Raw genomic sequence first — 24,251 nt, 5'->3', positions numbered from 1 at the left:
TATAGTCTAATGTGAAATCCCCGAAATAAGCCAACACTTCACCCACTACAGCAAAATAACTGCAGGATTTCTAACCACGCCAAATTAAAATGCACCATCAAATGTAATGGATCCAATTTATTACAGAACTAAAATAAAGCCCCTAGCTGGAGACAACATGACACCACCATAAAGCCCCTAGCTGGAGACATGACAGTACCATAAAGCCCCTAATTGGAGACAACATGACAGCACCATAAAGCCCCTAGCTGGAGACATGACAGTACCATAAAGCCCCTAGCTGGAGACAACATGACAGCACCATAAAGCCCCTAGCTGGAGACCTGACAGTACCATAAAGCCCCTAGCTGGAGACAACATGACAGCACCATAAAGCCCCTAGCTGGAGACATGACAGTACCATAAAGCCCCTAGCTGGAGACAACATGACACCACCATAAAGCCCCTAGCTGGAGACAACATGACAGCACCATAAAGCCCCTAGCTGGAGACAACATGACAGCACCATAAAGCCCCTAGCTGGAGACATGACACCACCATAAAGCCTGAAGCCTCATTGTGCTCCCCTGATTCCAGTCCTTACCTCCTGTCAGATTGAAGGAGTTGTTGGGTCCGAATGCAGAGAAGGAGTTGGCAGGGTTGAATCCTATGGGAGACCATAATCCTGAGCTAGATAAGAGGGAAAATGAATGGATTATTTGGAATCAGAGCGAGAAAGCGATAGAGCGAGCGCCGGAGAGAGCGTCATGTTACCTGTCTGAGCTGTCGCTCTCCACTGAGGTCACGTGAGCTAGAGTCTTCCATTGGGCTCTTTGACCTGGGCCACTGCCACCTGAAAACCATCACACTATGGTCACAACTTGCCACGTGAAAACCATCACACTACGTACGGTCACAACTTGTATCTAGTCAATACAAAAGTATCAGAGGGTTGACAATTTGCGATGGTAGCTCACCTGGGCTTCTGTCGTATCCCGCAGCCACAGCTGCAAAAGTAGGATTGCCATTCTTGCCCGGGAGAGAGGTGGCATTAGCTAGCTTGTTCCCTGATGCCTTCTTCAAGTTGGTCTCACTATTGGCATTGAGTACTTGGCTGTATGTTCCCCTGGTCACTAGGCTGGGGGAGGAGCGGGGATGGGAGTAGGTCCTAGCTGAGATGGGTCTCTTCAGGAAGGTGTCTGCATTCATGGTCTGGAGGGAGGTCTGCTGGAGACTGTCGGCTTCTGCAGGGTGGAGACAGGAGGCAGTAGTGAATGTGGTGTTCCACAGGGAAGCGGCGATACAGGAGAGAGAGGAGAGAGGAGGCAGTCGTGAATGTGGTGTTCCACAGGGAAGCGGAGATACAGGAGAGAGGAGGCAGTAGTGAATGTGATGTTCCACAGGGATTGATTCTAGGACCTCTATTATTTAGTTAACATTAATTACATTAATTACATTCATCTGCTGAAACCATCAACATTATCTTCTCAGTTGCGGTTTGCAGATGAAACGCGTCTTATATTACCCCAGATATATCTCAACAGGGGGTTTTTCTGCACCAATAGAGTAACCGTGATGAATTTCAGTTTACTCCCTGAGTTGGCTTAACTTCTTTGGGGTAGGGGGCAGTATTTTCACGTCCGGATGAAAAGCGTGCCCAGAGTAAACTGCCTGCTACTCAGGCCCAGATGCTAGGATATGCACGTTTCTAAAACAGTTTGAACGATGTCTGTGAGTATAGCATAACTCATATGGCAGGCAAAAACCTGAGAACAAATCCAACCAGGAAGTGGGAAATCTGAGGTTTGTAGTTTTTCAAGTCATTGCCTATCGAATATACAGTGTCTATGGGGTCATATTGCACTTCCTAAGGCTTCCACTAGATGTCAACAGTCTTTAGAACCTTGTTTGAGGATTCTACTGTGAAGGAGACGGAATGAGAGCTGAATGAGTCAGGGCTCTGCCAGAGTGGCTGATCACGCGCGAGCGACCTGCGTTCCATTGCATTTCTGAAGACAAAGGAATTCTCCGGTTGGAATATTATTGAAGATTTATGTTAAAAACATCCTAAAGATTGATTCTATACATCGTTTAACATGTTTCTACGGACTGTAACGGAACTTTTTGACTTTTCGTCTGGACATAGTGATCGTGCCTCATGAATTTGGATTACTAGGCTAAACGCGCAAACAAAAAGGAGGTATTTGGACATAAATTATAGACTTTATCAAACAAAACAAACATTTATTGTGGAATTGGGATTCCTGGGAGTGCATTCTGATGAAGATCATCAAAGGTAAGTGAATATTTATAATGCTGTTTCTGACTTCTGTTGACTCTACAACATGGCGGATATCTGTATGGCTTGTTTGTGCGTCTGAGCGCTGTACTCAGATTATTGCATGGTGTGCTTTTTCCGTAAAGTTTTTTTATAAATCTGACACAGCGGTTGCATTAAGGAGAAGTGGATCTAAAATTCCATGCATAACAGTTGTATCTTTCATCAGTGTTTATAATGAGTATCTCTGTAAAATTGATGTGGCTCTCTGCAAAATCACCGGATGTTTTTGGAACTACTGAACATAACGCGCCCAATGTATACTGAGATTTATGGATATAAATATGAACTATATCGAACAAAACATACATGTATTGTGTAACATGAAGTCCTATGAGTGTCATCTGATGAAGATCATCAAAGGTTAGTGATTAATTCTATCTCTATTTCTGCTTTGTGTGACTCCTCTCTTTGGCTGGAAAAATGGCTGTGTTTTTCTGTGACTAGGTACTGACCTAACATAATCGTTTGGTTTGCTTTCGTTGTAAAGCCTTTTTGAAATCGGACACTGTGGCTGGATTCACAACAAGTTCACCTTTAAAATGGTGTAAAATACTTGTATGTTTGAGGAATTATGGGATTTCTGTTGTTTTGAATTTGGCGCCCTGCAATTTCACTGGCTGTTGTCGAGGTGGGACGCTACCTTCCTATTGGTGCAAGAGAGGTTAATTGATTTACGCCAACCCAGGACTGCATCCCAGGTGGTACCCTAATCCCTACATAGGGCTCTGGTCTAAAGTAGTGCACTACATAGGGAATAGGGCTCTGGTCTAAAGTCGTGCACTATATAGGGAATAGGGCTCTGGTCTAAAGTAGTGCACTATATAGGGAATAGGGCTCTAGTCTAAAGTAGTGCACTATATAGGGAATAGGACTCTGGTCTAAAGTAGTGTACTATATAGGGAATAGGGCTCTGGTCTATAGTAGTACCACTACATAGGGAATAGGGCTCTGGTCTAAAGTTGTGCACTATATAGGAAATAGGGCTCTGGTCTAAATTAGTGTACTATATAGGGAATAGGGCTCTGGTCTATAGTAGTACCACTACATAAGGAATAGGGCTCTGGTCTAAAGTTGTGCACTATATAGGGAATAGGGCTCTGGTCTAAAGTAGTGCACTACATAGGGAATAGGGCTCTGGTCTAAAGTAGTGCACTATATAGGGAATAGGGCTCTGGTCTAAAGTAGTGCACTATATAGGGAATAGGGCTCTGGTCTATAGTAGTGCACTATATAGGGAATAGGGCTCTGGTCTATAGTAGTGCACTACATAGGGAATAGGGTGCCATTTGGGACACACATTGGTCAATAAGTGAGCAGTGGGTTGTCCCATTCAGTAGCAGCGAACTCCTTCTCTCCCTCGGAGCTGCTGCTGTGACCTAGCTCTGAAACCGAGACCGAGCCGCTGGACAACCGCTTCCCCACGGGAAACGGACAAGAATCCTCCAGCTTCCCACAAGGCACTGGGGGGCAGAGAGAGAAAGGGAACCACCCGTCTCAGATAACAGCCTAACAGAACATTTAGAAGTGAGAATGGATGGAGGTATAATGGGCTAGGGAGAGCGTGGACTCTGACCCTAGGGAGAGCTAGGACACTGACCCTAGGGTGAGCTAGGACTCTGACCCTAGGGTGAGCAAGGACTCTGACCCTAGGGTGAGCAAGGACTCTGACCCTAGGGTGAGCTAGGACTCTGACCCTAGGGTGAGCTAGGACACTGACCCTAGGGAGAGCGTGGACTCTGACCCTAGGGTGAGCTAGGACTTTGATCCTAGGGTGAGCTAGGACTCTGACCCTAGGGTGAGCTAGGACACTGACCCTAGGGAGAGCTAGGACTCTGACCCTAGGGTGAGCTAGGACACTGACCCTAGGGTGAGCTAGGACACTGACCCTAGGGTGAGCTAGGACTCTGACCCTAGGGTGAGCTAGGACTCTGACCCTAGGGTGAGCTAGGACTCTGACCCTAGGGTGAGCTAGGACTATGACCCTAGGGAGAGCGTGGACTCTGACCCTAGGGAGAGCGTGGACTCTGACCCTAGGGTGAGCTAGGACACTGACCCTAGGGTGAGCTAGGACTCTGACCCTAGGGTGAGCTAGGACTCTGACCCTAGGGTGAGCTAGGACTCTGACCCTAGGGTGAGCTAGGACTCTGACCCTAGGGTGAGCTAGGACACTGACCCTAGGGTGAGCTAGGACTCTGACCCTAGGGTGAGCTAGGACTCTGACCCTAGGGTGAGCTAGGACACTGACCCTAGGGAGAGCAAGGACTCTGACCCTAGGGAGAGCAAGGACTCTGACCCTAGGGTGAGCTAGGACACTGACCCTAGGGAGAGCGTGGACTCTGACCCTAGGGAGAACGTGGACACTGACCCTAGGGAGAGCGTGGACTCTGACCCTAGGGAGAGCGTGGACACTGACCCTAGGGAGAGCTAGGACACTGACTCTAGGGAGAGCTAGGACACTGACCCTAGGGTGAGCAAGGACTCTGACCCTAGGGTGAGCTAGGACACTGACCCTAGGGAGAGCGTGGACTCTGACCCTAGGGAGAGCATGGACTCTGACCCTAGGGAGAGCGTGGACACTGACCCTAGGGAGAGCTAGGACACTGACCCTAGGGAGAGCTAGGACACTGACCCTAGGGTGAGCAAGGACTCTGACCCTAGGGTGAGCTAGGACACTGACCCTAGGGAGAGTGTGGACACTGACCCTAGGGTGAGCTAGGACACTGACCCTAGGGAGAGCTAGGACACTGACCCTAGGGAGAGTGTGGACACTGACCCTAGGGAGAGTGTGGACACTGACCCTAGGGTGAGCTAGGACACTGACCCGAACCCTAATGAACATCAATAATAAAAGGAATTTGACAAAGAGAAGATCCAATATAAAGAACAAAAGAGAATCCCTGGCTGTTTGGCTGTTTCTCTCAAACCATTAAAGATCACGTTCAGAAGCAGCAGAAAACAGTGACGGGACTTAAAGAAGCACCAGTGTAAAACAACAACAACATGTCTCCATTACCAAGTACAGAACAATCAGACGAGTTGAGATGGGACCCAGGTCTGGGTTTCTGCAGAGTCCTAGCCGTAGGGACGGTGGAGAGTGCAGAGTGGATGAGGGCTTTGGATGTGAAGGTCTTGCGTTGTTTGATCTCCAGGGCTGTGATGTAAGGGAGCTCCAGGGAACTAGATTGATCATTTGTGTTGGTTTGTCGCTTGTTGTTTTGGGGTTTGGTTTCCTCTTTCTCCAGAGTCACTGCTGTTCTGCCCTTCTTCTTCACCGGTTCCTAAACAGACAGAACAAGACATTCTCCCTATACCACCCCGTTTAAAGTCTGCAAGAGTTAGTGAGTCTGCGTGTGTGTGTGTGTATGTGTGTCGCTCTCTCGGTCTACCTCTTTGTTGCTGGCCTCTACATCAGGGTTGGAGGTCTCTGTGGTGGTAGAGGAGCTGTCGTCATTGTCTGCCAAAACATCCTTCAGCTGGTCTCCCTGAGGTGGTTTTCCCTTTGCTCTCCTCTCCTTCTCCGCTCTCTTTCTCTGAGCATTAGTTTTACCTCTCAGCTGCTTTCCTTTAGCGTCTAGCACTGCAGGACAACACAACTACAGTCACAACTACTGCAGGACAACACAACTACACAACTACAGTCACAACTACTACAGGACAACACAAATACACAACTACAGTCACAACTACTGCAGGACAACACAAATACACAACTACAGTCACAACTACTGCAGGACAACACAAATACAGTCACAACTACTACAGGACAACACAACTACAGTCACAGTACAGTCAATACTAGGACAACACAAATACAGTCACAACTACTACAGACAACACAACTAGTCACAACTACTACTACAGGACAACACAACTACAGTCACAACTACTACAGGACAACACAACTACAGTCACAGTCACAACTACTACAGGACAACACAACTACAGTCACAACTACTGCAGGACAACACAACTACACAACTACTGCAGGACAACACAACTACAGTCACAACTACTACAGGACAACACAAATACAGTACACAACTACTACAGGACAACACAACTACAGTCACAACTACTACAGGACAACACAACTGCAGTCACAGTCACAACTACTACAGGACAACACAACTACAGTCACAACTACTGCAGGACAACACAACTACAGTCACAACTACTACAGGACAACACAACTACAGTCACAACTACTGCACTTACAGTCACAACTACTACAGGACAACACAACTACAGTCACAACTACTACAAGACAACACAACTACAGTCACAACTACTACAAGACAACACATCTACAGTCACAACTACAGGACAACACAACTACTACAGACAACAACACAGCCGCAACTACTACAGGACAACACAACTACTACAGGACAACAACTACAGTCACAACTACACAACTACTACTACAGGACAACAACACAGTCACAACTACTACAGGACAACAACTACAGCCACAACTCTCTGGACCGCTCTCTTTCTCTGAGCATTAGTTTTACCTCTCAGCTGCTTTCCTTTAGCGTCAGGGACAACACAACTACAGTCACTACTGCAGGACAACACAACTACAGTCACAACTACTGCAGGACAACACAGTCACAACTACTACAGGACAACACAACTACAGTCACAACTACTACAGGACAACACACAATACACAACAACTACAGTCACAACTACTACAGGACAACACAAATACAGTCACAACTACTACAGGACACACATCTACAGTCACAACTACTACAGGACAACACAACTACAGTCACAACTACTACAGGACAACAACTACACAGCCACAACTACTACAGGACAACACAACTACAGTCACAACTACTACAGGACAACACAAATACAGCCACAACTACTACAGGACAACAACTACAGTCACAACTACTACAGGACAACACAACTACAGCCACAACTACTACAGGACAACACCACTACAGTCACAACTACTGCAGGACAACACAACTACAGTCACAACTACTGCAGGACAACACAAATACAGTCACAACTACTACAGGACAACACAACTACAGTAACAACTACTACAGGACAACACAAATACAGTCACAACTACTACAGGACAACACAACTACAGTACTACAGGACAACACTACACTACAGCACAACTACTACAGTACACAACAACACAACTACAGTCACAACTACTGCAGGACAACACAACTACAGTTACTACAGGACAACACAACTACAGTACACAGGGGACAACACAACTACAGTCACACACTGCAGGACAACACACACTTGTGCGTACCTACAGTACCTACAGTACCTACAGTACCTACAGTACCTACAGTGCCTACAGTACCTACAGTACCTACAGTGCCTACAGTACCTACAGTACCTACAGTACCTACAGTACCTACAGTGCCTACAGTGCCTACAGTGCCTACAGTACCTACAGTACCTACAGTACCTACAGTGCCTACAGTGCCTACAGTGGCATCAGGGAGTATTCATACCCCTCCACTTATTACACATTTTGTTGTGTTACTGCCTGAATTCAAAATGGATTAAATGTTTTTTCACACAATACCCCACAATGACAGAAATATCTCATTTATACCGATCAAAAATATAAACACAACATGTTGTGTTGGTCCCATGTTTCATGAGCTGAAAAATAAAAAAAACAATATATATAAAAAAATAAGATATTTTCCATACACACAAAAAAGCTTATTTCTCTCAAATGTTGAGCACATCCTTATTAGTGAACATTTTTCATTTGCCAAGATAATTGATCCACCTGACAGGTGTGGCATATAAAGAAGCTGATTAAACAGCATGATCATTGCACAGGTGCACCTTGTGCTGGGGACAATAAAAGGCGCAGTTTAGTCCCACAACACAAGGCCACTGATGTCTCAAGTTTTGACAGAGCGTGCAATTGGCATGTTGACTGCAGGAAGTTCCACCAGAGCTGTTTCCAGAGAATTTAATGTTCATTTCTCTACCATAAGCCACCTACATTTTTGAGAATTTGGCAGTACGTCCACATGGCCTCACAACCGCAGACCATGTGTAACCACGCAAGCCCAGGACCTCCACATCTGGCTTCTTCACCTGCGGGATCGTCTGAGGGGGGGGGGAGAGAGGTGCCGAGGAGTATTTGTCTCTAATAAATCCCTTTGTGGGGGAAAACTAACTCTGATTGGCTGGGCCTGGCTCCTCAGTGGCTCTTCCAGGCCCACCCATGGCTGCAACCCTGCTCAGTCATGTGAAATCCATCGATGAGGGCCTAATTAAATTATTTAAATTGAGTGAGTAAAATATTTGAAATTGTTGCATGTTGCGTTTATATTTCTGTTCAGTATACAGTAGTCACACCCAAGTCAATACTTGGGCAGTAATTACTTTCTGGGTGAGTCTCTAAGATTTTTACACACCTGGATTGTGCAACATTTGCCCGTTATTCTCTTCAAAATTCATCAAGCTCTGTCGAATTGGTTGTTGATCATTGCTAGACAACCATTTTCAGGTTGTGCCATAGATTTTCAAGTAGGTTTAAGTCAAAACTCGGACACTCAGGAACATCAACTGTCTTATTGGTAAGCAACTCCAGTGTAGATTTGGCCTTGTGTTCTACGTTATTGTCGTGTTGAAAGGTGAATTCATCTCCCAGTGTCTGATGGAAAGCAGACTGAACCAGGTTTTCCTCTAGGATTTTGCCTCTGCCATTCCTTTCCTTTTTTTATCCAGAAAAAACAGTTCATTGGTTTAACACATTTTTTTGCAGTATTACTTTAGTGCCTTGTTGCAAACAGATTGCCCAGCAACAGCCCCAAAACATCACTGCTCTAGAGGAGATCTGCATGGAGGAATGGGCCAAAATACCAGCAACAGTGTGTGAAAACCTTGTGAAGACTTACAGAAAACGTTTGACCTCTGTCATTGCCAACAAAGGGTATATAACAAAGTATTTGGATAAACTTTTGTTATTGACCAAATACTTATTTTCCACTATAATTTGCAAATAAATTCATTAAAAATCCTACAATGTGATTTTCTGGATTTGTTTTCTCATTTTGTCTGACATAGTTGAAGTGTACCTATGATGAAAATTACAGGCCTCATCTTTTTAAGTGGGAGGACTTGCACAATTGGTGGCTGACTAAATACTTTTTTGCCCCACTGTATTCCACGTTGGTATTGTGTGCAGGCCAGCAACAACAACAAAAATAATCTACATTTAAAAATTCAGACTGTAACAACAAAATGTGGAAAAAGTCAAAGGGTGTGAATACTTTAAGGCACCAGGTGTAGAACCAAGACACTGTGTCTATTACTCTGGTCAGCCCCATCCATCATGGGTATAGAACCAAGACACTGTGTCTATTACTCTGGTCAGCCCCATCCATCATGGGTATAGAACCAAGACACTGTGTCTATTACTCTGGTCAGCCCCATCCATCATGGGTATAGAACCAAGACACTGTGTCTATTACTCTGGTCAGCCCCATCCATCATGGGTGCAGAACCAAGACACTGTGTCTATTACTCTGGTCAGCCCCATCCATCATGGGTGTAGAACCAAGACACTGTGTCTATTACTCTGGTCAGCCCCATCCATCATGGGTATAGAACCAAGACACTGTGTCTATTACTCTGGTCAGCCCCATCCATCATGGGTATAGAACCAAGACACTGTGTCTATTACTCTGGTCAGCCCCATCCATCATGGGTATAGAACCAAGACACTGTGTCTATTACTCTGGTCAGCCCCATCCATCATGGGTATAGAACCAAGACACTGTGTCTATTACTCTGGTCAGCCCCATCCATCATGGGTATAGAACCAAGACACTGTGTCTATTACTCTGGTCAGCCCCATCCATCATGGGTATAGAACCAAGACACTGTGTCTATTACTCTGCTCAGCCCCATCCATCATGGGTATAGAACCAAGACACTGTGTCTATTACTCTGGTCAGCCCCATCCATCATGGGTATAGAACCAAGACACTGTGTCTATTACTCTGGTCAGCCCCATCCATCATGGGTATAGAACCAAGACACTGTGTCTATTACTCTGGTCAGCCCCATCCATCATGGGTATATAGTTATTGTGAAATAAAATGCTACCGTTGTTCTGTGTAGAGTAATGGTAGCGTTGTTCTGTGTAGAGTAATGGTAGCGTTGTTCTGTGTAGAGTAATGGTAGCGTTGTTCTGTGTAGAGTAATGGTAGCGTTGTTCTGTGTAGAGTAATGGTAGCGTTGTTCTGTGTAGAGTAATGGTAGCGTTGTTCTGTGTAGAGTAATGGTAGCGTTGTTCTGTGTAGAGTAATGGTATCGTTGTTCTGTGTAGAGTAATGGTAGCGTTGTTCTGTGTAGAGTAATGGTAGCGTTGTTCTGTGTAGAGTAATGGTAGCGTTGTTCTGTGTAGAGTAATGGTAGCGTTGTTCTGTGTAGAGTAATGGTAGCGTTGTTCTGTGTAGAGTAATGGTATCGTTGTTCTGTGTAGAGTAAGGGTACCGCTGTTCTGTGTAGACAGAGAAACGTTGTGTTCCTGTAGAGGTGGTGATTCAGGTCTGTTCAGGTCGTTATCCATGGCCCCCAGGAGGCTGGCGTAGTCTGGGTCCTCTCCCCCAGAACAGCACCTTCTGTGGGGCAGAGACGACCCTGACCCAGGGCCCCCGTTCTGGAGGTCCAGGAGTCCTCCTCCCTGCTGCCTCTTGGAGCTCCGCGCCTTCCGATTGATCAGCTGACAGGAAACCGGGGCGCCATTGGCTAGCTGGGAGGAAGAGAAGGTGGAGGAGGCTTGCATAGTTGATTGATCAAAGCCCATCCTGGCTCTATGTCTATCAAGGTCCACGGAGGCTCTGCTGTTTCGGCTCCCGACCCGGGACACCTCGCTACCAGAACCATACATCCCCCTGGTCGGGTTCTGGTGGGCGTCGCTGAAATCATTCAAGCTAAAAGGACAAAGAATAGTGGGGAGGTTACACGTTTAGAAAATGTAACAGGTCTCTCCACAAGAGGACCATTATATACCTCCATACGGGTGGGCTATCTGTGATGCAAGACACTTATGACAAACACATCTATCTTTTACAAAGAGGAAGTCGGACTTACTTAGCATCACTTGAAATGCGTACTATTTCCCTGAGATTGAAGGGCCTGCCCGTCTCCATGGGAGAGTCCAGAGACAGATGACTCTTAAAGGACTCCCAGATCCCCTGGGCTTCCAGGTAGGCTATAGCAATCACCAGCAGGAACATGGAGCTATGGAGGAGAAGAGCCAGGTTAACAGGGAGCTACAGAACAGAGAGAAGAGCCATGTTAACATGGAGCTACAGAACAGAGAGAAGAGCCATGTTAACATGGAGCTACAGAACAGAGAGAAGAGCCATGTTAACAGGAAGCTACAGAACAGAGAGAAGAGCCATGTTAACAGGAAGCTACAGAACAGAGAGAAGAGCCATGTTAACAGGGAGCTACAGAACAGAGAGAAGAGCCATGTTAACAGGGAGCTACAGAACAGAGCGAAGAGTCATGTTAACAGGGAGTTACAGAACAGAGCGAAGAGTTTATTACCACATCACTTCCTGCCTAGCAACAAAGATGTAGTGTTTGGAGAAAATGAGGAGACTCCACCTAAAGGGGGGTCCTGGTGGAAACATGTATTTTCAGCTGTTTAGGTGAATAAACTTGGTTTGTCCGTTAGATTCTAAATAAATAAGTAAAACTAACAGTACTTTGTTGAAGCACCTTGGGCAGCGATTACAGCCTTGAGTCTTCTTGGGTATGGCGCTACAAGCTTGGCACACCTGTATTTGGGGAGTTTCTCCCATTCTTCTCTGCATATATTCTCAAGCTCTGTCAGGTTGGATGGGGAGCGTTGCTGCACAGCTATTTTCAGGTCTCTCCAGAGATGTTTGATCAGATTCAAGTCCGGTCTCTGACTGGGCCACTCAAAGACATTCAGAGACTTGTCCCGAAGCCACTCCTGCGTTGTCATGGCTGTGTGCTTAGGGTCGTTGTCCTGTTGGAAGGTGAACCTTTGCCCCAGTCTGAGGTCCTGAGTGCTCTGGAGCAGGTTTTCATCAAGGATCTCTGTACTTTGCTCCATTCATCTTTCCCTCAAACCTGACTAGTCTCCTAGTTCCTGCCTCTGAAAAACATCCCCACAGCATGATGCTGCCACCACCATGCTTCACCTTAGGGGTGGTGCCAAGTTTCCTCCAGACACTTGGCATTCAGGGGCCGAGTTCAATCTTGGTTTCACCAGACCAGAAAATCTTGTTTCTCATAATCTGAGAGTCCTTTAGGTGCCTCCAAGTGGGCTGTCATGTGCCTTTTAAAACTTCTTTGGGCTACTATTAGGGTGTATTCGTCTGCATGTTTTGACAGACTTTGAACCAGTGGATTACTGAACAAAACGCGCCAACAAAACAGAGTTTTTGGGATATAAAGAGGGACTTTATCGAACAAAAGAACCATTTGTTATGTAGCTGGGACCCTTGTGATTGCAACCAGATGAAGATCTTCAAAGGTAAGCAATTTATTTTATTGCCATTTCGTGACACCTCTGCTTGGTTGGAAAATGTTTTTATGCTTTTGTTTGCGGGGCGCTGTCCTCAGATAATAGCATGGTGTGCTTTTGCCATAAAGCCTTTTTGAAATCTGACAAAGCGTCTGGATTAACTTCTTTGGGAGGCAGTATTGAGTAGCTTGGATGAATAAGGTGCCCAGAGTAAACTGCCTGCTACTCAGGCCCAGTTGCTAATATATCCATATTATTAGTACATTTGGATAGAAAACACTCCGAAGTTTCTAAAACTGTTTGAATTATGTCTGTGAGTATAACAGAACTCATATGGCAGGGAAAGACCTGAGAAAAAAAATCCAACCAGGAAGTGGGAAATCTAAAGTTTGTAGTTTTTCAACTCATGCCCTATCGAAGATACAGTGGGATATTGGTCATATTGCACTTCTTAAGGCTTCCACTAGACATCAACAGTCTTTAGAATCTTGTTTGATGCTTCTACTGTAGAGTGGGGGCTCATAAGGGCTCTTTGAGTCAGAAGTCTGGCAGAGTGCCATGAGCTTGTGACGCGCATTCATGTGAAAGTTAGCTTGCGTTCCATTGCTTTTCGACAAAGGAATTCTCCGGTTGGAACATTATTGAAGATTTATGATAAAAACATCCTAAAGATTGATTCTAGACTTCGTTTGACATGTTTCAACAATGAGGCATTTGGACATAAATTAGGGACTTTATCGAAACAAATCAAACATTTATTGTGGAACTGGGATTCCTGGGAGTGCATTCTGATGAAGATCACCAAAGGTAAGTGAATATGTGTAATGCTATTTCTGACTTCTGTTGACTCCACAACATGGCGGATATATGTTTGTCTGTTTTATTGTCTGAGCGCTGTACTCAGATTATTGCATGGTGTGCTTTTTCCGTAAAGTCTTTTTGAAATCTGACACAGCGGTTGCATTAAGGAGAAGTGGATCTAAAATTCCATGCATAACACTTGTATTTTCATCAACATTTATGATGAGTATTTATGTATATTGGTGTGGCTCTCTGCAAAATCACCAGATGTTTTTGGAACTACTGAACATAACGCGCCAATGTATACTGAGATTTTTTTATATAAATATTAACTTTATCAAACAAAACATACATGGCCACTCTACCATAAAGGCCTGATTGGTGGAGGGCTGCAGAGATGGTTGTCTCCACAGAGGAACTCTGGAGCTCTGTCAGAGTGACCATCGGGTTCTTGGTCACCTCCCTGACCAAGGCCCTTCTCCCCCAATTTCTCAGTTTGGCTGGGCGGCCAGCTCTAGGGAGAGTCTTGGTGGTTCCAAACTTCTTCCATTTAAGAATGATGGAAGCCACTGTGTTCTTGGGGACCTTCAATCTGCAGACATATATTGTGCCTCGACACGATCCTGTATCGGAGCGCTACGGATAATTCGACCTCATGCCTTTCTAAATCATGTCCAATCAATTGAATTTACCACAGGTGGACTCCAATCAAGTTGTAGAAACATCCCAAGGAAGATCAATGGAAACAGGTTGCACCTGAGCTCAATTTAGTGTCACATAGCAAAGGGTCTGTAAATAATTAGCGTCAGCTACGTTCCACAACCAGCATTTCAAGGCTGCAGTGCCATGCCCGCAGCTATAACCCAGATTGCAGTTCCTATGGCTTCCACTAGATGTCAACAGTCTTTAGACATGGTTTCAGGCTCCCCCTCGTTACGTTGCAACACACCTGGGGCCTCATTTATAACCATAAGGTTCTGTTTTAGTTAGCACAGGTGAAGCTACTGGCCGGACGCCGGAGGCTGAGCTCACCGGACATTTGCTGGAATCTCACGAACATTGTCTTACGAAAATAAAAATAAAAGCAGGAAAGGACAGAATCGCCTTGTAAGCTGGATAGCAGCCCAGCTATTTAATCTTCTAGGTTAAGTTCAGCCTAAATTAAGTTCATCTTCTGTGTGTTGAACCTCATGTTCCAGCCTAGCCTGGTTTAAGCCTCTGTGTGTTGAACCTCATGTTCCAGCCTAGCCTGGTTTAAGCCTCTGTGTGTTGAACCTCATGTTCCAGCCTAGCCTGGTTTAAGCCTCTGTGTGTTGAACCTCATGTTCCAGCCTAGCCTGGTTTAAGCCTCTGTGTGTTGAACCTCATGTTCCAGCCTAGCCTGGTTTAAGCCTCTGTGTGTTGAACCTCATGTTCCAGCCTAGCCTGGTTTAAGCCTCTGTGTGTTGAACCTCATGTTCCAGCCTAGCCTGGTTTAAGCCTCTGTGTGTTGAACCTCATGTTCCAGCCTAGCCTGGTTTAAGCCTCTGTGTGTTGAACCTCATGTTCCAGCCTAGCCTGGTTTAAGCCTCTGTGTGTTGAACCTCATGTTCCAGCCTAGCCTGGTTTAAGCCTCTGTGTGTTGAACCTCATGTTCCAGCCTAGCCTGGTTTAAGCCTCTGTTTGCTGAACCTTTGTTACTGTTTCTCATCATTGCCATCCTGCTAGACACGCCTAGCGAGTCGTTGCATAGTATACCTCATGACGAGGGAGACGATGACGTATAGCTCCAGCTCCCAGGAGGGTCTGGGGAGGGTCTCTGTGCAGGAGGCCAGCATGTGAAAAGGTAGAGAGGCGTTCAGGACAAACACAAACTCTGACCCTCCCTCCGTCACTAGCTTCAGCTCCCGGATCACTCTGGATGACGTGAAGTCCGGTGTAAACCTGGGATAGAGACAGACAGGAAAGGAGATGCAGTCAGCCAGTGAATAGGGGCTACCTGCTTCAGACATACATACATACAGGTTACGTGTGTTAAAACCTGCCACAGTCTCTAAACACACAGTACACAGGCTTCTCGTCTTCTCGTTTCTGTGCAACCCTTTTTCCTGTGCAGGTTAACTCTAACCTAACCCTTTTTCCTGTGCAGGTTAACCCTAACCCTTTTTCCTGTGCAGGTTAACCCTAACCCTTTTTCCTGTGCAGGTTAACTCTAACCCTTGTTCCTGTGCAGGTTAACCCTAACCCTTTTTCCTGTGCAGGTTAACCCTAACCTAACCTTTTTTCCTGTGCAGGTTAACTCTAACCCTTGTTCCTGTGCAGGTTAACCCTAACCCTTTTTCCTGTGCAGGTTAAACCCAACCCTTGTTCCTGTGCAGGTTAACCCTAACCCTTTTTCCTGTGCAGGTTAACCCTAACCTAACCCTTTTTCCTGTGCAGGTTAACCCTAACCTAACCCTTTTTCCTGTGCAGGTTAACTCTAACCTAACCCTTGTTCCTGTGCAGGTTAACCCTAACCCTTTTTCCTGTGCAGGTTAACCCTAAACCCTTGTTCCTGTGCAGGTTAACTCTAACCCTTGTTCCTGTGCAGGTTAACCCTAACCCTTGTTCCTGTGCAGGTTAACCCTAACCCTTGTTCCTGTGCAGGTTAACTCTAACCCTTGTTTCTGTGCAGGTTAACTCTAACCCTTGTTCCTGTGCAGGTTAACTCTAACCCTTGTTCCTGTGCAGGTTAACCCTAACCCTTGTTCCTGTGCAGGTTAACCCTAACCCTTGTTCCTGTGCAGGTTAACCCTAACCTAACCCTTTTCCTGTGCAGGTTAACCCTAACCTAACCATTTTCCTGTGCAGGTTAACCCTAACCTAACCCTTTTTCCTGTGCAGGTTAACTCTAACCTAACCCTTTTTCCTGTGCAGGTTAACCCTAACCCTTGTTCCTGTGCAGGTTAACCCTAACCCTTGTTCCTGTGCAGGTTAACCCTAACCCTTGTTCCTGTGCAGGTTAACCCTAACCTAACCCTTGTTCCTGTGCAGGTTAACCCTAACCCTTGTTCCTGTGCAGGTTAACCCTAACCTAACCCTTTTCCTGTGCAGGTTAACCCTAACCCTTCTTCCTGTGCAGGTTAACCCTAAACCCCTTTTCCTGTGCAGGTTAACCCTAACCCTTGTTCCTGTGCAGGTTAACCCTAACCTAACCCTTTTTCCTGTGCAGGTTAACTCTAACCTAACCCTTTTTCCTGTGCAGGTTAACCCTAACCTAACCCTTTTTCCTGTGCAGGTTAACCCTAACCCTTGTTCCTGTGCAGGTTAACCCTAACCCTTTTTCCTGTGCAGGTTAACCCTAAACCCCTTTTCCTGTGCAGGTTAACCCTAACCCTTGTTCCTGTGCAGGTTAACCCTAACCTAACCCTTGTTCCTGTGCAGGTTAACCCTAACCCTTGTTCTTGTGCAGGTTAACCCTAACCCTTGTTCTTGTGCAGGTTAACTCTAACCCTTGTTCCTGTGCAGGTTAACTCTAACCCTTGTTCCTGTGCAGGTTAAATTACATTTGGTGTGACACTGCAGCACAATAAGATAGAGAATGGCTTACTGACATCTGTGAACCACAACAAGACTCTCACAATAATTCACGTGCCTAAAATAAGGAAGTACCTAGATAATTTATCAGCAGGGCATTATTGTACAATTGGGTACTTAAGTTAGTTCATCAATGCATCTTAATAGCAGAAACATTTACAAAGAGTCCCTCTGTGAAATTTACAGCCGTTTATAGCAAACCAACTGAACAGGGTGCAATTGTGTTGTTTGTCAAATGAAGTGGCCAACACAAACACCTCCACATTGTAAAGCTGTTTGTCATGAGCCAGCAGAGTTCATGTTGAGTCTCTTTAGAGGCTAGAGGTGAAGAGGAGCGACAAGCAGCACAGAGGAACAAGGAGCACATTCATCCTCAGTAAGACAGGTAACACACAGCGTGTGGCTGAAGACCCGTGTTAATAGAGCTGTGAGGACGCGAGGAGAGAACACACACGTCTGACTGCTAGCGTTTGCTCAGTGGCTGGTTACAAGGCCTCTAATCATCTTTTGACCCATTTCGGTTCCGCAGACCAGAGCGCCTCTCGGTTCCGCAGACCAGAGCGCCTCTCGGTTCCGCAGACCAGAGCGCCTCTCGGTTCTAGAGCGCCTCTCGGTTTAGTAGACTAGAGCTCCTCTCGTTCAGTAGACTAGAGCTCCTCTCGTTCAGTAGACTACAGCTCCTCTCAGTTCCGTAGACTACAGCTCCTCTCGTTCAGTAGACTACAGCTCCTCTCAGTTCCGTAGACTACAGCTCCTCTCGTCCAGTAGACTACAGCTCCTCTCAGTTCAGTAGACTACAGCTCCTCTCGTTCAGTAGACTACAGCTCCTCTCAGTTCAGTAGACTACAGCTCCTCTCGTCCAGTAGACTACAGCTCCTCTCGTTCAGTAGACTACAGCTCCTCTCAGTTCAGTAGACTACAGCTCCTCTCAGTTCAGTAGACTACAGCTCCTCTCCTCAGCTATATTTCACATTACAAGACACCATCAAATTAATGTGATTAATTTGCGTTAGAAGCTATTAAAGCCATTTATTTACAGGAATCCATTTCTGCACCATAGAATGACGGATAAGCCCATCCTGTCGCCACTTGGCCTCTGATGGACACTGTAATGTATCTTATCAGTAAGTGAATGGTGAAAGAGGACTCTATGATATGTGAGTAAACAAAACTACTAAACAGCTGCTGTGATTTTACAAACAATTGGCTGAACTTACAGTATCACTAGGTCTTCAGAAGCGTTTGGTTTAAGTGTAAATTGCTGACAGTTGAGAACTTTGAATCCGTATCCTTGGCAGGGCTGGCCGTTGATCTCTGCAGAGTGGATATACAAGGGGAGTAGACCAGCGTTCTCCACCCTGAAGGTTCTTCTCAGAGTGGACTTGGGCTCTTTGGACTTGATCTCTGCAAAGGAACAGTGACGAGGGGAAAGATGTGTTAAAGAGTAATATTGGTTGAAAATGGAGATTTGATAGTGCATTGGTGAGGCAGGGTTTTGAACATGATTGAAAGCATGATTAGCAGTGGCAACATTATCATGAAGGGATACTGTGTCTTATCAGTCTGCACCAACTCCAACAGGGAATCGCACTTCCCTAGTTTTAGACTGGGACATAGTGACGAGGCCGTTAACTGGGTAAAAGGTAAGTCACTGGTGGTGCTGTCTTTGAGAAGTTAAAGGTCATATACAGAGTCTAGTGAGAGTCTACACGGGGCCCTGTACGGCTTCGCACAGGGCTTCGCACGGGGCCCTGTACGGCTCCGCACGGGGCCCTGTACACCCCCAGAGTTAATACGTGGTGGTCTTCACACCCCCAGAGTTAATACGTGGGGGTCTTCACACAACCAGAGTTAATACGTGGGGGTCTTCCCACCCCCAGAGTTAATACGTGGTGGTCTTCACACCCCCAGAGTTAATACATGGCAGAAACACCCCCAGAGTTAATACGTGGCAGAAACACCCCCAGAGTTAATACGTGGTGGTCTTCACACCCCAGAGTTAATACGTGGTGGTCTTCACACCCCCAGAGTTAATACGTGGTGGTCTTCACACCCCCAGAGTTAATACGTGGGGGTCTTCACACCCCCAGAGTTAATACATGGCAGAAACACCCCCAGAGTTAATACGTGGCAGAAACACCCCCAGAGTTAATACGTGGTGGTCTTCACATCCCCAGAGTTAATACGTGGTGGTCTTCACACCCCCAGAGTTAATACGTGGTGGTCTTCACATCCCCAGAGTTAATACGTGGGGGTCTTCACACCCCCAGAGTTAATACGTGGGGGTCTTCACACCCCCAGAGTTAATACACTGCAGAAACACCCCCAGAGTTAATACGTGGCAGAAACACCCCCAGAGTTAATACGTGGTGGTCTTCACATCCCCAGAGTTAATACGTGGTGGTCTTCACATCCCCAGAGTTAATACGTGGTGGTCTTCACACCCCCAGAGTTAATACGTGGTGGTCTTCACATCCCCAGAGTTAATACGTGGGGGTCTTCACACCCCCAGAGTTAATACGTGGTGGTCTTCACACCCCCAGAGTTAATACGTGGGGGTCTTCACACACCCAGAGTTAATACGTGGTGGTCTTCACATCCCCAGAGTTAATACGTGGTGGTCTTCACACCCCCAGAGTTAATACGTGGTGGTCTTCACACCCCCAGAGTTAATACGTGGTGGTCTTCACATCCCCAGAGTTAATACGTGGTGGTCTTCACATCCCCAGAGTTAATACGTGGTGGTCTTCACACCCCCAGAGTTAATACGTGGTGGTCTTCACACCCCCAGAGTTAATACGTGGGGGTCAGTAAATGCGGTTGGGAATCATTGAAGGACTGTAATATCCAAAACTTCTTAGATTTTTCAAGCAGATTTAAAGTGTACCCCTCGGGAACACTTTAACAGCTATTGGAAAGCCATTCTGGTGAGTATTTGTCCCAATGAAAAATAAAACTATCCCAGGATTAGGTATTCAGAAGACCGAGGCCGGTTTTCCTCTATTTCTGTTACTTGGGCTTTGCTCCTTTCATATTTCTTTTGATCCTGATAAACTCACCAGTCCCTGCCAGTGATAAGAATACCCATAACATGATGCTGCCACCACGATACTTGAATAAAGATATCAACTAATAGCAGGAACCTTCTCAGACACAGAGAACTAATACTATAATAGTCGTTGTTGGTGTGGGGACTTTATTTCTTTGGAGTTAAAAAAGTTAACTACAAATAAGAAGTTAAAAACTATATTTAATGAATATTATATGAATTCTATAAATAAATACAAATGTGCAATTTGGGTGCAATCAATTAGCTTAATTTCTCAGAGATCAGATTATAATTCAACAAAACAATGCAGCAGGAATGTTAATCTGACTTTAAGAACAAAGTATTTCAGCCCAATCTGAACGGTGGGTGTCATGGCCCCTGAAAGGACATGGAACGACCCACTGGGCCCTGTAACTCACTCTCTGTGCAGTCCTTCAGCAACGCCTCCGTCATTTGGAAGCGAAGGGAGCTGTCTGGTCCAGGGAGTTTCCCAGCTACCTGCAGGCTCCCCGTGGTTCCCTGGCCACGAACCACGATCACATCGATCACAGTCAGGTTGTTCCTGTAATACAAGACAACACAGTGGGTCAGCTTATTCCTAAAACACAACTAGGAACAACACACTCAGAGTACAGCTAGCTACTGTGCCATGGCTCTAAGACGGCCAAACTAGTCTTGACATCAAAAAGTACAATAATCACTATCAATTCATTTCCAACAGTAGACAGGGGGGGGTTCGACACAGTGTAGGGATGGGGGGGGGGGGGGTCACTCTGAATATGACACAGTGTAGGGATGGGGGGGGGGGGGGGTCACTCTGAATATGACACAGTGTAGGGATGGGGGGGGGGGGTAATACTCTGAATATGACACAGTGTAGGGATGGGGGGGGGGGGTAATACTCTGAATATGACACAGTGTAGGGATGGGGGGGGGTAATACTCTGAATATGACACAGTGTAGGGATGGGGGGGGTAATACTCTGAATATGACACAGTGTAGGGATGGGGGGGGGGGTAATACTCTGAATATGGCACAGTGTAGGGATGGGGGGGGGGGTAATACTCTGAATATGACACAGTGTAGGGATGGGGGGGGGGGGGGGGGTAATACTCAGAAAATGACACAGTGTAGCGATGGGGGGGGGGTAATACTCTGAATATGACACAGTGTAGGGATGGGGGGGGGGGTAATACTCTGAATATGACACAGTGTAGGGATGGGGGGGGGGGGGGGGTAATACTCAGAAAATGACACAGTGTAGCGATGGGGGGGGTAATACTCTGAATATGACACAGTGTAGGGATGGGGGGGTAATACTCTGAATATGACAGTGTAGGGATGGGGGGGGGGGGTAATACTCTGAATATGACACAGTGTAGGGATGGGGGGGGGGGTAATACTCTGAATATGACGCAGTGTAGGGATGGGGGGGGGTAATACTCTGAATATGACACAGTGTAGGGATGGGGGGGGGTAATACTCTGAATATGACAGTGTAGGGATGGGGGGGGGGGTAATACTCTGAATATGACACAGTGTAGGGATGGGGGGGGGTAATACTCTGAATATGACAGTGTAGGGATGGGGGGGTAATACTCTGAATATGACACAGTGTAGGGATGGGGGGCGGGGGTAATACTCTAAATATGACCCAGTGTAGGGATGGGGGGGTAATACTCTGAATATGACAGTGTAGGGATGGGGGGCGGGGGTAATACTCTAAATATGACCCAGTGTAGGGATGGGGGGGTAATACTCTGAATATGACACAGTGTAGGGATGGGGGGGGGTCACTCTGAATATGACACAGTGTAGGGATGGGGGGGTAATACTCTGAATATGACAGTGTAGGGATGGGGGGGGGGGGTAATACTCTGAATATGACACAGTGTAGGGATGGGGGGGGGGGTAATACTCTGAATATGACACAGTGTAGGGATGGGGGGGGTCACTCTGAATATGACACAGTGTAGGGATGGGGGGGGGGGGTAATACTCTGAATATGACACAGTGTAGGGATGGGGGGCGGGGGTAATACTCTAAATATGACCCAGTGTAGGGATGGGGGGGTAATACTCTGAATATGACAGTGTAGGGATGGGGGGCGGGGGTAATACTCTAAATATGACCCAGTGTAGGGATGGGGGGGTAATACTCTGAATATGACACAGTGTAGGGATGGGGGGGGGTCACTCTGAATATGACACAGTGTAGGGATGGGGGGGTAATACTCTGAATATGACAGTGTAGGGATGGGGGGGGGGGTAATACTCTGAATATGACACAGTGTAGGGATGGGGGGGGGGGTAATACTCTGAATATGACACAGTGTAGGGATGGGGGGGGTCACTCTGAATATGACACAGTGTAGGGATGGGGGGGGGGGGTAATACTCTGAATATGACACAGTGTAGGGATGGGGGGGTAATACTCTGAATATGACACAGTGTAGGGATGGGGGGGGGGGGGTAATACTCTGAATATGACACAGTGTAGGGATGGGGGGGGTAATACTCTGAATATGACACAGTGTAGGGATGGGGGGGGGGGGTAATACTCTGAATATGACACAGTGTAGGGATGGGGGGGTAATACTCTGAATATGACACAGTGTAGGGATGGGGGGGTAATACTCTGAATATGACACAGTGTAGGGATGGGGGGGTAATACACTGAATATGACACAGTGTAGGGATGGGGGGGTAATACTCTGAATATGACACAGTGTAGGGATGGGGGGGGGGTAATACTCTGAATATGACACAGTGTAGGGATGGGGGGGGTAATACTCTGAATATGACACAGTGTAGGGATGGGGGGGGGTAATACTCTGAATATGACACAGTGTAGGGATGGGGGGGTAATACTCTGAATATGACACAGTGTAGGGATGGGGGGGGGGTAATACTCTGAATATGACACAGTGTAGGGATGGGGGGGTAATACTCTGAATATGACACAGTGTAGGGATGGGGGGGGGGGGTAATACTCTGAATATGACACAGTGTAGGGATGGGGGGGGGGGGTAATACTCTGAATATGACACAGTGTAGGGATGGGGGGGGGGTAATACTCTGAATATGACACAGTGTAGGGATGGGGGGGGTAATACTCTGAATATGACACAGTGTAGGGATGGGGGGGGTAATACTCTGAATATGACACAGTGTAGGGATGGGGGGGTAATACTCTGAATATGACACAGTGAAGGGATGGGGGGGTAATACTCTGAATATGACACAGTGTAGGGATGGGGGGTAATACTCTGAATATGACACAGTGTAGGGATGGGGGGGGTAATACTCAACACCACTGACCCACCTGACTATGAGCAGGGAGGAGACAGAGTGGTTGCTGGAAGGAGTGAACCTCAGGCTGAAGGACTTGACCTCTCCAGGCTGCAGGAGCACGTTGTAGACAAACGGTCTGGTCGAACCCTCCACAAACCCTGAGCTTCCCTTCATTACAGACGACTGGGAGAGGAAAGAGACACACAGAGCAGTCAGAGAGGACAGAGACACACAGAGCAGTCAGAGAGGACAGAGACACACAGAGCAGTCAGAGAGGACAGAGACACACAGAGCAGTCAGAGAGGACAGAGACACACAGAGCAGTCAGAGAGGACAGAGACACACAGAGAGGACAGAGACACACAGAGAGGACAGAGACACACAGAGCAGTCAGAGAGGACAGAGACACACAGAGAGGACAGAGAGACACAGAGAGGACAGAGGGACACAGAGAGGACAGAGGAACACAGAGAGGACAGAGGAACACAGAGAGGACAGAGACACACAGAGCAGTCAGAGAGGACAGAGACACAGAGAGGACAGAGAGACACAGAGAGGACAGAGAGACACAGAGAAGACAGAGAGACACAGAGAAGACAGAGACACAGAGAGGACAGAGACACACAGAGACACACATACATACAAACTAAGGCATAGCAGTAAGACGCCAAACAAACAACAACCGAAAATTCTTACAATTCTTCAATA

The 24,251-nt window shown here is 46.6% G+C and overlaps 1 protein-coding gene across 1 annotated transcript in view; it reads right to left on the bottom strand.

Moving 5' to 3' along the window:
* The window catches only part of LOC139414202 (transmembrane protein 131), a 46,542-nt gene that overhangs the window by 2,470 nt on the left and 19,821 nt on the right, over window positions 1-24,251 (bottom strand). Inside the window, 13 exon segments of the mRNA XM_071162095.1 lie at window positions 584-669; window positions 754-832; window positions 957-1,220; window positions 1,975-1,988; window positions 3,618-3,774; window positions 5,370-5,598; window positions 5,707-5,897; window positions 10,835-11,274; window positions 11,435-11,584; window positions 15,384-15,569; window positions 18,419-18,605; window positions 20,670-20,812; window positions 23,575-23,726. Coding sequence (XP_071018196.1) covers window positions 584-669; window positions 754-832; window positions 957-1,220; window positions 1,975-1,988; window positions 3,618-3,774; window positions 5,370-5,598; window positions 5,707-5,897; window positions 10,835-11,274; window positions 11,435-11,584; window positions 15,384-15,569; window positions 18,419-18,605; window positions 20,670-20,812; window positions 23,575-23,726 — 2,278 coding nt within the window.

The sequence above is a fragment of the Oncorhynchus clarkii genome, chromosome 1 (genome assembly GCF_045791955.1).
Source record: "Oncorhynchus clarkii lewisi isolate Uvic-CL-2024 chromosome 1, UVic_Ocla_1.0, whole genome shotgun sequence".
Taxonomy (NCBI): domain Eukaryota; kingdom Metazoa; phylum Chordata; class Actinopteri; order Salmoniformes; family Salmonidae; genus Oncorhynchus; species Oncorhynchus clarkii.
Note: the sequence above shows the minus strand (reverse complement) of the source record. Positions and strands in the feature narration are given on the sequence as shown.